Source organism: Ciconia boyciana, chromosome 8 (genome assembly GCF_034638445.1).
Source record: "Ciconia boyciana chromosome 8, ASM3463844v1, whole genome shotgun sequence".
NCBI lineage: Eukaryota > Metazoa > Chordata > Aves > Ciconiiformes > Ciconiidae > Ciconia > Ciconia boyciana.
Genome location: NC_132941.1, coordinates 39,254,949 through 39,272,082, shown reverse-complemented (window position 1 = coordinate 39,272,082; position 17,134 = coordinate 39,254,949). Strand labels below are relative to the sequence as shown.

The following is a 17,134-nucleotide window of genomic DNA, read 5'->3' as shown; positions in this document are numbered from 1 at the left end:
AACAGGTTAAGCCACTGAAATATATTCTTTCACAGTTTTTGTATCTGTAGTACCCTTTACAGTATGCCAGTGAGATATTTGCAAGTTTTCATATTTTGCAAGTTCTAATATTTGAAAGTTATTTCAAAGTCCTCCATCAAAACAAAGAAAAAGCATGTACTTTCTCTTAATCGGATGAATTTGTCATCTACAGAGCATGGTTCCAGCAGGTCTTTATTGTAACTTTTTTATAAGCATGTTAGTTTGAGTTCCATCTAGTTAAAAATCTCCTGTGAAGGTTAATTAGAGATCAGAAGCTCTTGTTTGTTTGGAAATGGCAAAAGAAAAGGAGAAATCACCAGGAATGTGCACCTAGGTATCAACAAGGTGTATATTCATTAGAGTTCAGAGTACAGGGTGGTTATACTGTAATTTATTGATTGCAGCAAATCAACTTAATTTGCTTGATGTAGTTCAAGGTACAGCCCCTTATTCTCATGTTTCTACTCACAGGTGCTGGGAAATCCAATGGCAAATGCTAATAACCCTATGAACCCAGCAGGAAATCCCATGGCTTCTGGGATGACTACCAGCAACCCTGGAATCAATTCCCCTCAGTTTGCTGGACAGCAGCAACAATTTTCAGCCAAGGCAGGCTCCACTCAGCCATATATACAGCAGGGCATGTATGGGCGACCCAATTATCCTGGAAGTGGAGGCTTTGGTGGCAGGTAAGATTTACTTGTGTGAGGTGGAAAATGGATGTAAATAGTTGATGAAGCTTGTTTTAGTGACCTGGCAGAAGTGTCATGGGCTTATTTTAATTATATAAAGTCTCAGCAGCTATTTTATGCTGGTTAGCTGAAGTACATACTGCTTTTACAGCTTCGGAAATGAGCTACCCAAACTGCAATGAAATTCATCACAGTAAATGGAAATGGCTTAGGTCAATCAATTAGCTCTAATAAACCCCCAAAATAAAGTTTTAATTAAGAGAGATTGTTAAACAGACCACAGGCTTAGGAATGATTAACATTTAATAAGGCCAGGATGCGAAAGGTATTGATGGTATAATTTCTACATGCGTATGGAGGAATAAGCTTGAGTATTAGGCAAAGTAGGTTCCTATGCAATGGGATATTTCTGCCCAAAGACTTACTCCACAGCAGGAATTTGAAAAGAATTGGGGGTGAAGATGTTTGTTACAAGAGATGGTCAAGCTGTGTATTTATTTTGGGGAAGTAAATGCTGCATTAGTGAAATAAGCCAATACTAATAGCCTGGGTTTTGTTACATTTTGACCTTCTGTGTCTATGCTTTGTAAACAAGGGTGGTAAGTGCACTTAACTGAAACCACTATTTATGGTCCCCCTGCAAAGCCTGCTGAAAAGGTTGTTAGCATAGCCAGTTTAGTGTGAAGAATATAAGCCTGGACTCAGGGAACTTCTCTCTCCTTTCATTTCCGCTACTGATCTACTGAGTGACCTTGAACAAGTCAGAAAGTTTCTTTAGCTTTGTATTAACGTCCCTAAAATGGGCACAGTATACTGGCCCATATTTTATAAAGGTAGTTTATGTCTTGGAGTTGGAAAGGCATGGTTTAGCTTAATTTATCTTATGATCAATAGGAGAGCTAGGTAGGAACTGCATAATACGTTCTGTGGGATCCAGCAGAGCTGATCGCATTGGGTCTCTCCTGGCCTTTCTGCTGAGGTTCAGGGACGAATGCTTTTACAGCATTGAGAACACTTGGCATCGTTCACCGCTGAGGCAGATGAACATGCTGTAGTGGAGGAAGCTCTCTGTTCATGCTGCTGTGCAGTCTGCCCCTACACTATTGGGAAATGGAGCATGCATTAACTTTGAGGATTTCAGTTCAACTTTGCAGTAAGCTACAGAGCTGCAAAGCAGTTCACTGCCCCCAAAACAACTGACAGTGGTGCCTTGAATCCCGGTAGCAGCCCTATGACTGTAGCACCTGAGCAACACTTGTATCTCATGTACACACCTAATTCCCCATCCTGCTGTCTTTCATTAGGCATTGATACATGGTTTTGGAACAGTTCCAGATGAGGATCACACCAATGTTCAAAGCAAAATCCACCAGGCATGTCTTAATTCTCTCTTTCTCTCTCTCCCCCCGCCCCTGTCCTCCTCCCCCCCTCTCCCCCCCATTCCCTATTAGTTACCCTGGAGGCCCAAATACCCCTGCAGGAATGGGGATCCCCCCACACACGAGGCCGCCAGCTGATTTCACCCAGCCAGCTGCAGCTGCTGCCGCTGCTGCAGTTGCAGCTGCAGCTGCTACAGCAACAGCTACAGCTACAGCCACTGTGGCAGCCCTTCAGGAAACGCAGAATAAGGACATGAACCAGTATGGACCGGTAAGAGAGTAACCCTTATGTCTTCGTACCTGCCTGATCTGGACCATTACAAGGAATTGGGCTGTCCTTCTTACTCCCCTGTTTATTAGGGTGCCTACTCTTTTTTTTTTTCTTTTGTGCATGAGCATGGTTATAAATGCTTATGAGAAACTGCTGGAATGTGTGTATGTACATATGAGTTGATCTCCTGTGTTTTTCCCAATAAATCTTGCCTAAGTATATTTTGTAAAGAAATTGCCCCTTAGAAGAATTGAAGATTTCCCAAAGTTATGGCTGCATCTGTCGTGATACATTATTGCTGGCTTTGCCAGCCCTGTGAACCTCTAAATTTGAGTACCCGGTGAAATGTTCCAGAATCTTGGAATAGGTTTTGTACCGCTTGGGTAATTGTTTGTTTTGCCAACTACAGTTGGTTGGTTGTTTTTTTCCCTTCAAACAAGGAAATAACAGTAGAAAAGAGATTTGCTTTTTAATAATGTTGTCTACGAGAACAGCTATGCGAGACATGCATTTCTGATGATCCATAGCATCCAGCAGGTCATGACTTCATGTAAGAATTTTTTCTTAAAATAAGCAAGGGTTTGATCAATTCAGGTTTTTTCCTCCCTAGTTTTTTTACCTCTCTGAGTTTTTAAGTATATGGGCCCATATGCCAGGTGATGTAAAGAAGCACAATGTCTTAGAAATTGTAGTGTTGTGCTGTATTTACCCAGCCAACTTCTTAACCTGTTACCTTACAGTAATAGACCAGCCAATTTAAAAGATTTACTTGCTCACCTTAGACTTATGTCTTTCTCTCCTATGCCTTCTACAATTCCAATTTAATTTTTATTATAAATAACATCACTGGCCATCAAATGTTGGAGAACATTGAAAGAAAATGCGACATAAACCCTTCCTTTCTTCCCTCCCCCAAAAGCATGTTCAGCTCCCTCCTCCCATTTTAAATGCATGTCGCATTTTATTCTTTTTTTTTTTCTTCTTCTTCCGTTGAAGGTTTGTTCCTCTTTCCAGATGGGTCCAACTCAGGCTTACAACAACCAGTTTATGAACCAGCCTGGTCCTCGTGGCCCTGCTTCTATGCCAGGCAACATGAACCCAGCAAGCATGGGAGCAGGAATGACGCCTTCCAGCATGAGTGGGCCACCCATGGGCATGAACCAGCCTCGGCCTCCTGGGATGAGTCCCTTCAGCACCCACGGGCAGAGAATGCCTCAGCAAGCCTACCCAGGCCCACGCCCCCAGTCTTTGCCTATACAGGGCATAAAGAGACCATACCCAGGAGAGGTAATAAAATAAATTATATTTTGTGTACACTATTATTTTGACTGAAAGCTGCAATGTGCTGGGTAATGTGTGGTGTGCATCCCTGTACGATAGGTACATCTTCGTTCTAGCCTTGGTAGGAATATGCAGCTCTTCCTTTTTAGCTTCTAAAGTATTCAGGTTGGCCCTTGCTATGTTAGTCAAGATGACAGTCATTAAAACCAAGAAAGGCCCAAAACCAGCTGAGCCCTCAAAATGTCACTTTGAGATTCTCATGCTAGATGGTGAATTCATAGACCATAAGCAGACTTCCTTCACAGGAATGGATTTATTTAACGTGACAACTTAAAAGAGATGTTGAAGGTCAGATACTTCATTTGAGTACAATACATATGTGATCTGCATTTTCTTGGATGGTTTTATTGTTCTAAAGAAATACAGGGCGTACGTTGTATAAACACCAATAGTAATAACATTTATTTTAAAGACCAGTCGCTTTCCAGACTTCTTGAGGCTTGAATTTCATAGGCACTGAGATGAATATAAATCATGTTGAACTCAAATCCCTCTGTGTCAGCATTTATCTAATATAAGTTTATTTAGAGTGTGGTATTTCTGTCTAAGTTTCCATGCTGTTATATGAGATCTGAGTGGCTTTGTAGACAAAATTATATTGCCGTTGACTTGTATTATGACCTTGGACAAAACACTTAGGGTCAAAATTTTAAAGAAATTTAGACAACCAAAGATGTAGACAGACGAGCTTTTGGATTTTTAAAAAGCACCAATGCATTTTACTATTCAAATTGATGTGAATCGGGCAGTAGATGCTTTTGAGAATCTCACCAACTCTCTCTCAGCATCTATATGCACCTAAACGTCTTTACAAATCTAGCCACCAGTTACTAGCTTCAGAGATAATTTCCTGGTAAAATTCTATATTAAACTGAGACTACAACAACAGCTATAACTCCAGGTATAGATTTTTGAATATTATGATATTGCCCTAACTATAATAATGGTAGTAAGAGTTTATAGAAAACATACAGCAAAGAGTACCATGGTATGCAGAAAATATAGCAAACACTTATAATTGAGCTACTTTTCTTTCCTGATCTGCAAACTTTTTTTTTTTTTTTTAATAAAAAAATAATCGGAAATAAAAAAAGTTACGTGCTTTTGCAGGAGTTGCTTCTCTGGGAAGGCTTTTCACTCTAGATACTGCCACTTACTCTACAATTAGGTTAAGAAAACATAGAATGTGGCTCGTTCAGATAATTTTTATCTTCAGATTTCATATTTTAAGGAAGACTGTAAATCCCTTTTTGCTGCTTCAGAAGCAGGTTTTTCGTTGTAAATGAATATGATCATGTTCCCAAGAAGTCAATACTGAACAATGCCCTAAATGTTACATGCTTGCTGGTCTGGAACTCTGCAGATCCCGTAGATGCCATTTGCTTGTTGGTTTTTGAAAGCTTCATTTATGGAAACTTCTTATTATCAGTTAATTTTTCAAATGGACATTTTATTACCTCTAAAGTTCCAGTTTTAATGACTTTGATTTAAAAACTGCAGCACAATACTAGCTAGCACTAGCAAGGTGTTTGTGACTAGTAATAGCTTCTATTTAGTTGTTAGGGTATTGCTAAACACTCTAGCACAGGGCCAGCATAGCAGTTGTGTTGAGAAGACAGACATGGACAACATGGCTTCTATTCTCTGCCCATTCCAGGATTTTTTTTTTATGTTACTTTTTCTTTCTGTGCTTTCATTCTCCATTTGGAAAAGGAGCCCCAGGGAATGGGGCTGGTAGCACTTGCAAAAAGACTGAGATTTTGTGAACATTGCATCTGGCTGTAGTTCTGGTTTCTTCAAACACGGTGCCCTTTGATGGTGCTGCAAGGCTGAGTGTGTGTGTGTGTTAAGGTACATGGTTATTCTTATCCCACTGGTTTGTGGGACTTCTATGCTTTTGAGTGAGTATTCACCTCCAGCCGTCAGGGCCCTGGTTTAGGCATGAGTGGCACTAAGTCAAGGAGTATTCACCTGGAGGGTTTTTCTGTTTGTTTTGATTCCACTGTTGAATGTATGCTAATAATCAATTCAAGACAGCTGCTTGCATGAAACAGATCTTTGTCTTCTTTTATCTCTGTCATGAAATAGCCAAATTATGGAAACCAGCAGTATGGACCAAATAGCCAGTTTCCAAACCAGCCTGGTCAGTACCCCACTCCCAACCCTCCAAGACCCCTTACGTCTCCCAACTATCCTGGACAGAGGATGCCAAGCCAGCAAAACACAGGGCAGTACCCTCCTCCAACGGTCAACATGGGGCAGTATTACAAGGTAAGAATTTTTAGATTATCTTGTTGCATTCTGGTAGACATTTATGAATGAAGTCACGTTAATGACTTTACAGATACTGCTTTTACATAATTAAAGGAGAGAAAAAAAGCCCAGTGTTTTTACTAATATTTTGGATATCACAGAATCAGCTCAATCAGCCAAGTTGCATTGTAACTTCAGAGCAGTTCATAAAGAAAATTGAATGTTACTGCAGCTCATTAGAGGCTTTTACAATAAAATGTTGGTTTCATGTTAAATATAGCATGCAAGAAGAAGTACCTAATGGGATTCAAGTGTAATATTTTCACATATTCATGGCACCCTGCAAGAATACCCTGCAAGAATTAAAAGCTGTTCCAGGTGTAGAATTCATCTTTGAATGGAAGTTTGCATGACTTTCTCCTACTTCTCCCTCCCCTTTTCTCCTGCTTTTCCCTCTCTGCTGCTTGTTTTGGGCAAGAATTAGAATTGTTAAAATTTTGCCTAAAGCCTGTTTCATGGATGCATCTTGAGCACTTAGTATTATCCAAACTGAGTTTGTACTGAGGGCCTGCTGAGGTTTGATGTCTTTGAAGTGCACACAAAAGTGATCTTTTGCACACAGGTACTCCAGTGAGTATAAAAATGGGGAGGACCATCGATGGTATGACCTGCTCTTAAAGCATTAGCTGTTGAAGTCTTTGGACTACATTCTGATTTTGAATGTAGGCTGAAAGAACCTAAGATGCACATTGATCTTGAACTGGAATTGTTCTGGTGTGATTCACACAGAAAACACCATTGAAAAAAGAGGAGGAAAAAAAACCAACCCTTTACTCCAGAGCATCTGTTCTACGTGCAGTCAAGCTGTCCACTGTGGTACCCAAAGAAACACCTGTTGCATCGTGGCAGCTTTTGCAGTACACTGCCAGGGAGAATATGAGGAAGAGACAGATCCTCAACTACTGTAATTCCAGGGCAGTCACTTATGCTAAAGTAACAGCAGAAGATCTCTGTGAAGTTTTTAAGTGACAGATTTTTTAATACATTTTACATGTGTTTATTTTAGATGGGGTTTAAGTTTTTTGTTTACAAGTTAGTTCTAACAGGGAATCTGTGGTCTTTCCAATGCATCCCCTATTTTGTATTCAAATATCAACCGTTCTGGAAACAGTTAGAAAATAAGAGACCTTGTTAAGAAGGGAGATTATCCTGGCTAGGGGAAAAATTCCAGCTTGCAACAGACAGGACCTGAACCTTTGGATTGTAGTGATTGTGGAGATAGTAACTGTATGTGTTAATCTAAAAAGCGAAGATGGTTGGAAATGTAAATGCTTAAGATTTTGGAATGCAGCGCTCTTATGTACTTTAGAGTATCCTAGGCCAGCAGCACAGCATTTAGATACAGAATCAGATTTGAAGTCCTGATACTTTGGCTGTCTGTAAAGATTTTCATCTTCTGACACACTCATGTGTATGTGCTTATGGTACACTAGCTATTACAAGAGAGTGCCATGCAGTTGCAGTTTGGTTTAATGTCAGCTTCCTTTGCATCATCGTTATTGGTTTATTCTGTTAACTGCAACCATCCCCTTAATTACAAGAAACAAAACCAATGGTGTTTTAATACTATAGCTACTACTTATACTTAACTACCCTTTTTCTCTTAGTTTGTCTTATTCAGCAGCAAACTAAGAACAGAATCAAATTGTAAAAGCCATCCCCTGACTCCCAGAGCTTTCATTCTGAGTAAATAAGTTGGACAGGGGTGGAAGAAAGGATAGATGGAAGTAAACGGGACACAGCCATTGTAATTGTGTGTCTTGGGATTTTATTTTTCATGTAGGCTTTTGTGCACTGGGGCTATTTTGGGAGGAAGCCAAAGAGATAGAAAGGGCTGGGTGGGTTGGGGTGGTGTGGAAAAACTGAAGCAAATGGCTGGTTGGTTTTAGAAAGAGACCATTCAGAGGAATGTGATAAGCCTCTTGGCAGCCTTGCTTGTATCTGGTCATTGCCTGGATTAAGCTGACTGGTCTGCTGGTTTCAGTTCCTGCTTTGCTCTGCTAGTCTGCCTCTTCCCCGAAGGCCTCATGGGACGTCCTGTGGTTTCTTGTCCTTCCAGAGACAGAGGGGCCTCCCTACCTTCTTTGTAGTCTTTGGTGTTTGTCAGCAGTAGAGTTCACAAGGCTTATTGTTCTTATTTTCAGACTGCAGTAACAATGTGATGTTATTTATTTTCTAGCCATCAAGGCCTGTACCTGTGGCAAATTACCCTCATTCACCTGTTCCAGGAAACCCCACGCCACCTATGACTCCAGGGAGCAATATTCCTCCATACCTGTCACCTAACCAGGATGTCAAACCACCATTCCCACCTGACATTAAACCAAATATCAATGCTTTACCACCACCTCCAAGTGAGTAGCAAACAGAATGCCCCCGCAGTCATTTATTGTCCCTCTGTTCTCTGCCACATACATTTCAGAGTCTGGAAACTAGCTCTGATTGCTGCTCTGGGAGAGGCTTGGATTGCTAAGTTCTGATAGGTGGCATGCACGGTGCAGGCTCACTAGAGCCAGCGGACAGGAAAGAGAAAGATTGCTATCCCCTCCTAAAACAGAGTATCAGTAAAGTTCTTCCAGGTTAAACTTGTAAAGATTTTACTCCTGAAGTATTCCTTTGATATGTTTCCCGAGGATAAAACACTTGATTTTGGGTTGCATTATGTGTGCTTGGTAGGCTTGTTTATTGTATGAACTTTCGTTGCGGTCTGTTTTGTTCAAGGGCAAAGCCATTCATTGAACATGACTGCAGAATAGTGTAAAATGTGAATATTTATAGTGATGTCTCTATTGTGATCCATACAGGCTTCTTAAGAATATTCAGTAGTATGCCACAAATTGATATATGTTCCTTTCAAAGACACTCAACGTCACAGCTACATTTGGCTGGGAACGGGGCAGGAATAACAAGATCTGTCTGGCTGTATACTAGCACAAGATACTTGAGGTTTTGAAGTGACTGGTGAACAATAGGAGATACAGCGTTTACTAGGGAACTGGGAGAACCTTTACGTTTTCTGTAAAATAACTGCTGCTGCATTAGCACTTTGCAGCTGGTATTTGGAGTTCAGGATAGCTGAAAAATGAAGAAGGTGGCCTGCGGTATTATTTGGGCAAGAACACAGCATTTAAAGACATTTGGACTTCATAGATTACCTGTAAATTACCACAAAACCTTGTTTTATGAGATCAGATAGTAATTGAATACCAGTGTCTTTGGTCACTGGATAGTTTTGGCTAATGAAACTGTTGGAACTAATTGGGTAATGTTGATCCCAGTTCAAAGCGGGGAAAATAAGAATTATCACAGTTTGCCATAATTAAGAGATTTGTTGTCAGTCTTCTGCCAAGAGAGTAAGCCTGGACACAGAACCTATCCAGTAATAAAAAGCAGGAATTCTTGTCATGCCTGGTTTCTGTTTGTGGCCAGAATGCTAAGGTCCTAATGTTAAGTGTGGGAGAATAGAAGACTTTGGTTTGCCATCGCTATCAGTTTTTGAACCCTGTCACTTGTATCAGTTAGATGATGTAGTTACTTGTGATTTTCTTTTTTGTGTGTATGAACCTAAGTTAGACCCAGTAGCAGATCACTGTGCCATTTGTTACTGTTCTGTATAAATATACACATTATTATTGCACTGCAGATGCTAAAGGGAAAGTTCACGCTTTCTCTCCCTCTTCGATCCCAGCCAACCACAATGATGAGCTGCGTCTGACGTTTCCCGTGAGAGATGGTGTTGTACTGGAGCCCTTCCGGCTGGAACACAACCTGGCAGTCAGTAACCATGTCTTTCACTTGCGGCCAACTGTTCATCAGACGCTGATGTGGAGGTAAGCTCAGCCTTCCGGCGAGGAAGTCTTGCACCCAGTGATGGAGGAGTGGCAGGCCAGATGAACTTCATTTAGGTTTGCCATGAATTTCACTTTAAAATTGTGGCCTAGATAGGAAAAATGCCCTTTAAACTCACAGATACCTGCCACTTTCCAGAGACAACACATTCTAAAATGCTTCCTGATCTGTGTTGCATCTCCTTGCTGATAGCATACGGCACACACTGTTTGAAAAATCATTGCAACTGTTCCATCCTTTCTGCTCTGGGTGGAACAGCTGTGGGACATGCATGAGCAACACCAGTACAGACTTCCATTTGGGAGACTCTGAAGTCCTAGGTGCTTTGTGGCCTGTGAAATGTTAGTTGCAGGAGTAACTATGGAGGGCTGTTACAGTTTATGCTTAAATTAAGTGGTGCAGAGTATCTGATAATGAAGAATAACACACTAATGAAGGACCTGATTTAGAGGCTTGGTAAAATCATTTGGAAAAACAAGTGCTTAAATCTTCCAAACTTTAGGAACTAACTTCCTAAATTCCCCCTTTCCTATGACTTCACAAGTAAGGACAGGTCAGAAATACCGGAGCATAGCTTTCCACATACAAAGGCTTCTGGTTTTCTCTTAGAGCAAGTACTACTTTCCAGCACAGAGGAATAGTTTTCCTGGGTGGTACTTTCCCGCATTTAATGTAGACTGCATAAGTGATTCCAGGTTATGTCCTGATTCCACCATGCTCATGGAAGAGTGTTAGATAAATGACAATCAGAGCCTTAATTTTTTTTATTTGTATATTTTCAAATACCGTGGAATAATTTTGTCTCCTTACTCTATTTTTCTCAGAAAACATCTCAGTGTTTATCCTGGCTGCTGATTACATTGTTTGAGCCTGTCTCTGTGCAGTGTGGAGGCTGGTTAGTTGCTCAGGATCTTATATGGAGGTTGTTTCACAGGTGTAGCAGCTGAGATGGTAAATGCAGCATCTTAAGCTCATTTTTCCATTACGCCTGCCTCACTTTCAGTTTCTTTCCAAGCCTGGATCACGTATCCCCTGACCTTAATGGGAGTGATAACTTGTAGCTTCAGCTTTTTTCCCTGTGAGGATCTTCTTCCCATTCACTGGAATCTACTTGAGACTTCTATTTTCATGGTGCGGAGAGCGTGAGGTGGGCAGAGAGGTGCACTCAGTTCCCTGCCCCAGGGACGGACTCTGGCTCTAAAGCTGACGCTTGATGCGGGATGCAGGAGTCCTTGCTGCCACGGTGCCCCCTTACCCTGAGGTAGTCTGGGGGTTGGAAGGGAGGGAGATTGTAGACACACCACATGCAATAATTAACACCTAACTTTGAGGTCAGTTATTGCTTACTTGCATTTCATTATTGTGGAGTACTCGCAGCAGAGGGAGTTTTGGCAGTTATTTGCCAGTTCTTATTAATAAGTAATCACTACTGGGGATTGTGCTGGCTCATTCAGTAGATTTATAGTGCTGCACTGAGGCATGAGGCTGTTTCTTAATATCTCTTCTTTCTTTCTTCCTTAGCTCACCAAACACATAGCCTTTATTTAAACTTATTTTAATGAAGACGCATAGGTAAACTGTGCTCAGGTCTGCTGTTTTGAAAAGCTTGTTAATAGTGGGGAGAACGGATGGTCCTGTAATGAAGTCATTTCACATTTAACTCAGGGCTGGATGGATTCCAGAAAAATGAATTAGTCACATGTGTGGATGGATTTTGGTTTTATAGAGAATGGTGGAATTGAGCCAATTCTTAATATTTGTCTGCCAGTTAAAATATTTGGCAAAACTTCTCACGTGTACACACATAATGAATAGCAATGCAAGTATTTTTCTCCCCGCTGGGAACTTTTCATGGTTACGAGAAACAGAAAGGTTGAAGGCAGGGAAAATGTCGCCTTGAAACTGGTTCAGTCTTAGCACTGCTCAGTTACTAATAGCGTCCCACGGTGGAGACACTGCGTGCTAAGAACATGAAGGTCTCCTGAGCTCTGTCACCACTCTGTGATGTTCAACAGGCCTGCTCAGAGACCTCGGGAACACACTTAATCTGCTTGGTTTTTATATTAGAGGTACCAAGCCTTGCTTCCCTCTAGGTTTGGGTGGCTGCAGTGTGTTCTCGTGAGGTGAGAATCTCCAGTGGATCTTGCAGTGAGAGCTTTCAAAAAATTGTTAATAAAATATTGAAAAAAAGCTTGGAAAGACTTAATATAGATGGATTATGTTGAAAGGTTAGGTAATTTGTATTCTGTACCTTTCTTTTTTTAAAAAAGCATGTTTTTATCCAGTGCTAAATCTTGATGTTTTGAAATCCAGAAAAGACCATGTTAAGTCAGAATTGAAATAGCTGCATTTGGATAAGGAAAAGGGCAGTTAAGGTGATGATCTCCTGAATGAGCTGTTCTTCATGGATCTTACAAAGATACCTTCCTTCAGGCAAGATGAATAAATGAGCACCTTGATTTTCAAGCATAAAAGATAAACATTCAGCTGTCTTTTGCTGTCATGAACAGCAGAATCCTGACATTTCAGTTCATTTCTTCATGTTCTTTTAAATTTCTTCTTCAAATTACTCATTTCTAACACAAGGTTAACATCCATCTATGAAACTGAAGTCATAGTCTCTATCCGTTTTAATTTGTGATTAACTTAATCTCAGCCTCTTCCTTTTTTGGAGTTGTTATAAAACTAATTTTTGAGGAGCTAAATAGTGTGTGGAAGTTATTATTGGAGAGGTGGGAGGAATTCATGCTCTGAAAGAAGGATCTAAATTGGGTAGATTTAATCCACAGCTGTGTTCATTTGGAATCACAGAAACACAGGGGGTGAGATACAGAGGTCATTTTATCTTAGTTGATTTATCTGTTCCAAGGCAGGATTAGCTGTACCTCTATTTTGTCTGACAAGTATTCATTCAAATGCTCTTTTAAGTGCTCTGAAGTAGTGAAGAATCCACAGTCTTCCAGCACAACCCACTGCAACTTATCACTTTCTTGTTCTTAACTCTTAACACACAGGAAGGACCTACCTGATGTTAATGTTTCTTTCTGCAGGATCATTCCATGGTCTAGTTTTGCGAAGTGGTTTGAGATGTTCCCTTGGAAAGTCCTTTATAAGTGTAAAATATTAACAACAACTTTGTGGCATGCTTGCATCATTAATTCATCATGACTTGCTTCTGTTAAGGGCTTTTATGAAGAAAGTGTGTTATATCCTTTACTGGCAATAATTCTAGAAAAATAATCTGACTGATAAAGAAAAAGCATTCCTAGCATCAAAACGGCCTCCCTCTGCAATGTGAAAGCAAAGTTAAAGGAAGATTTATTGGTTGTTGTACAGGTCTGACTTGGAATTACAGTTCAAATGCTATCACCATGAAGACAGACAAATGAACACAAACTGGCCAGCTTCAGTCCAGGTCAGCGTTAATGCAACCCCACTTACCATCGAACGTGGCGACAACAAGACATCTCATAAACCTCTGCACCTAAAGCACGTCTGCCAGCCAGGAAGAAACACGATTCAAATTACAGTCACAGCATGTTGTTGTGTAAGTACACTGAGCTCACGGCTGCAGCTGCTGATGCTGAATTTGCTATTTAGTACAGTTTGCAAATGTTGCCTTAGCTGAAAGAGCCTTACTCTAATTTTTTTCCATGCATTTTTCTGGTAAGGTGCTTGTTTGATGATGTTGACACAGTCAGAGTGCTAATATGGAAATTTTTGCTGCTGAATTATTACAGAATGTAGCGGTGTCCTTCCAATGTCTCTGAAAAGGCTTATGGTCTAGAGGAGGAAGGGAGTTTGATCTCCTACCTATTTAGCATGTGCCTGTGTAACAAGGCGGCTAAAGTGTATTCATGTAGAAGTAGATTATTGTGATGCAGACTGTTGTCCAGTACTAATTTCATTTGTTTAGGGTATTAAACTGTGTTTGGTTTGACATGAGAACATCAACAACCATAATCATTTGTGGTGGTGATGATTTTTCAAATAGCTTTTCAGATGAAAAACTCATATTCCATGATGCAGTCTAGACCGTGCAACTTTCCCCTTTCTCCTTTCCCATGGTTTAGTTACTCTTAGGGACGAGTACTGTTATTTTTAATGCAGACTGTTGCACACATACAGTCTTGAGCTTTTGACTGTTCTGTTTCACTGACAAGAAAGCAAGCTGCTGCCTCTCCCAAGGTCGCAGTGTAAGGCACTTTGACAAGAAGCCATCCACCCATTTTGCTTTACTTCACACTGATGTTTCTCCGCATAATGTCATTTATCTGGTGGCTAAGAGCCGGGGCAGCATCCTGTGAATCCACAACGAGCTCTGTGTTGGGGAAGAAGATTCAGTTGGTTCCAGACACATCAGTAGCAAATCATTTTTGCAACTTCTGAGGGCAGCCAGGTAGGCTAGACTGTATCAAAGAATCCAGGGTTTTAAAAATAAGTCCTGATGTCAGAGATAAATACGTCAGCTCTATGTATTCTGAGTATTAAGGAGGGGAGAAAATGCAGAAAATATTTGCTTTTTTTAAAGCCCTTGTATACGTTATGCTCCTGGAGCACGGAACAACATACTGCGCAGCGTGCAGAATATCCCTAAGGGAGCGCATATGCGCAGCAGAGCAGAACCAGCTTTTGTATTTAAGCATCAGGCTCTTACGGAAGCCACGTGTCCAAGGGAGGAAAGCGGCTCTGTTCAGCAATGTGTTTACCGTGTGTGTTTGGTTCTCTTGGTAACAAAATGCATTTTCTTTCAGTCACACTTGTTCGTGTTGCAGTTAGTACACAGGCCATCAGTTCGCTCTGTACTTCAAGGTCTACTAAAGAAACGCCTTCTCCCAGCAGAACATTGTATCACTAAGAGTGAGTTTTCATTTTGTGTGGGTGATGACTTTCCAGAATGCCTACGTTCAGTTGTGATAAGCTGTTTCTACACAAGATTTACGTGCTTATTGAAAAACTTAAGCTGTACTTGTCGGGAATTTCCAGAACATCATGTGCGTCGATTAAATCCTTGGTATCCTCCAATATTGAGGGCTATTTGGGTGGGGGTAACAAAGTACCAAGGACATAAGCTTAGTTCCTAACGAGGACTCTCCCATTCCAGGAGAATCGCTCTGTCTTTTCGCCCATATTTGGTTTTGACTTACCTAAAAGCCCTGTATAGAAAGATTATTCCTTATTTATTTAGGGCTGCTTTAAGTGCTTGTATGGCACTTTATTTGGTTGAGGGTGTAGCTGGTATGCATGTGTGATGGTTTGTCTGTTCAGGAGAATGTTCTAAATTACACAGAATACACCTATGTGGATAAATTGTCCATTAAATTAGCCCTTAAAGGTTGAATTGTTGGTCTTTCAGATGTCTACGTTAGAATTTACAGTACACTTGTGTTTTCTCACACATACACGTACCTTCTTCCTAAACAGTAAAGAGGAACTTCAGTAGCGTAGCAGCTTCCTCTGGCAACGCGACACTAAATGGGGAAGATGGAGTAGAGCAAACTGCTATTAAAGTGTCTCTGAAGTGTCCGATCACATTCCGGCGGATTCAGCTCCCAGCAAGGGGTCACGATTGCAAGCATGTACAAGTGAGTAGATGCCAGTGGTCTGGAGGTATTCCCTCAGCCATGTGTTGTTGCAGTACCTTTAGCTTGGTTATTGTACAAGAGTGCCTAATGAAATGGGATTTCTTTGTGTCTATCAACCTAAATAATTAACTATAGATATATGCTTAATGCAAAGGGAGAAAGTAAGCTATGTGGTTTAGTTTTCAGTGCTAGTAGGCTTTTTTTCATGGCAGTTTTACTGTTGTCCGGTGTCCAACTGATTCAGTTAATACAGTATTTCCTCCTCCCTCCCCCCCCCCCCCCCTTTGTTTCTTTCTGATACCTAGTGCTTTGATCTGGAATCTTACTTGCAACTGAACTGTGAAAGAGGAACTTGGAGGTGTCCGGTATGCAAGTAAGTGCAACCATACTACATGAAATGCAGTCATACATGATTTGACCAAATTCAGATCATATTTAAGGTCATGGAGGGGAGAAAAAGGAAGTGCTAGGAAATCAGGTGTATATATTACATTTACCTAATAGCATAAAGTCCAATGAGAATTCTTGCAATATTTCATAAATTGAGGGAACGCCCTGGATTATTAGAAATTAAAAAACAGATAACGAGGTATTTTCTCACAAAATAAGTAATCTGCGAGCTCTCATTACAGGCTATCAATGGGTTGTGTAGAGTTCAAAAGAAGCTCAAATCTTTACATTGTAAGACGGATATCTACATAAATGAATGAACTGCGAGTTTGTCGTCCCCTAGATTATGAAGTATAAGCAACTATCAGTCAACAACTTGCCATGGCAGAAGAATGCATAGTCTATTCTAGAGTTATTTTTGTCTAATTTTAACGTTGTAATGCCCAAAATTACTGAACTTCAAATATGTAGATACTAAAGTGTTCAGCATCCAGCTGAACATTAAGTAAGGATGCCAAATAACTGTCTCAGGTACTGTGCTTTGAGTCACATAGATATGCAGTTAACGGCAGTGTTCAAGGAGAGGGGGAATTTTGGAGACTGCAACATTTCCCAGTAATTAGGTAGGAAATGAAGTTGGATCCTCCAAGGTCAAAGTCAACATCAAGTGCAAATTAAAGTGAGAGCAGAAAGCAGGAAGGATTCTAGTCCAGAATAAGGCTGATTTTAAAAAAGGTAGATGATTTCCAAGGAGCAAAAGTTTAGAGTGATTGCTTAAAGGAAAACAGGGGTACCTTGGCATACTTTCAACCTTGTATTACCAGAGCTAGTATACTGCAGAAGAAATGGAACAAAAAGCTTTGGAGTGGTTACAGACTGCCCATTTTTACGTTTAACTGGGCAGAAAGAATCACAGAATGTCTGCAGGCCAGTTCAGTGTCTGTAACCTACTGTGCTCAGTCCACAGGGTTATGAGTTTGTTCCAGCCTCAGCTGAGGAGCCAAGGCTCTTTAGCTCAAGCAGCTGTAGCTGTAGCAGCTTGTACTTTATCTTTGCAAGTCTCCAGTTCAATCCCTGCTGCGCCAGCCGATGTTAGGTATAAACAGGAGTGGAGATTGTCTATTCTTTATGCTTCTGCGGACATTGCAGGCTTGAGACAAGCTTGTTTCGGTGACTATCCATGATTGATATGTATCCTAAAGTGCAGGTGCTTTCTCTGAACTACCTGAATCTTTTCGAAGTTAGGCTAAAAATATCACAAGAATTGGATGTCTTGCTTCTTAATTTATGTGT

The 17,134-nt window shown here is 40.7% G+C and overlaps 1 protein-coding gene across 13 annotated transcripts in view; it reads left to right on the top strand.

The window, feature by feature from the left end:
- ZMIZ1 (zinc finger MIZ-type containing 1) overlaps nt 1-17,134 on the top strand; it is a 365,884-nt gene that overhangs the window by 329,869 nt on the left and 18,881 nt on the right. For 10 of the 13 annotated variants that reach the window (XM_072869884.1, XM_072869877.1, XM_072869878.1 and 7 more), the window contains 10 exons: nt 493-710; nt 2,165-2,363; nt 3,360-3,650; nt 5,793-5,975; nt 8,197-8,371; nt 9,661-9,847; nt 13,203-13,413; nt 14,621-14,726; nt 15,291-15,451; nt 15,757-15,824. In XM_072869884.1, coding sequence (XP_072725985.1) covers nt 493-710; nt 2,165-2,363; nt 3,360-3,650; nt 5,793-5,975; nt 8,197-8,371; nt 9,661-9,847; nt 13,203-13,413; nt 14,621-14,726; nt 15,291-15,451; nt 15,757-15,824 — 1,799 coding nt within the window. The remainder of the gene's footprint in view (nt 1-492; nt 711-2,164; nt 2,364-3,359; nt 3,651-5,792; nt 5,976-8,196; nt 8,372-9,660; nt 9,848-13,202; nt 13,414-14,620; nt 14,727-15,290; nt 15,452-15,756; nt 15,825-17,134) is intronic. The other 3 variants (XM_072869891.1, XM_072869885.1, XM_072869886.1) reach the window with 3 other exon arrangements.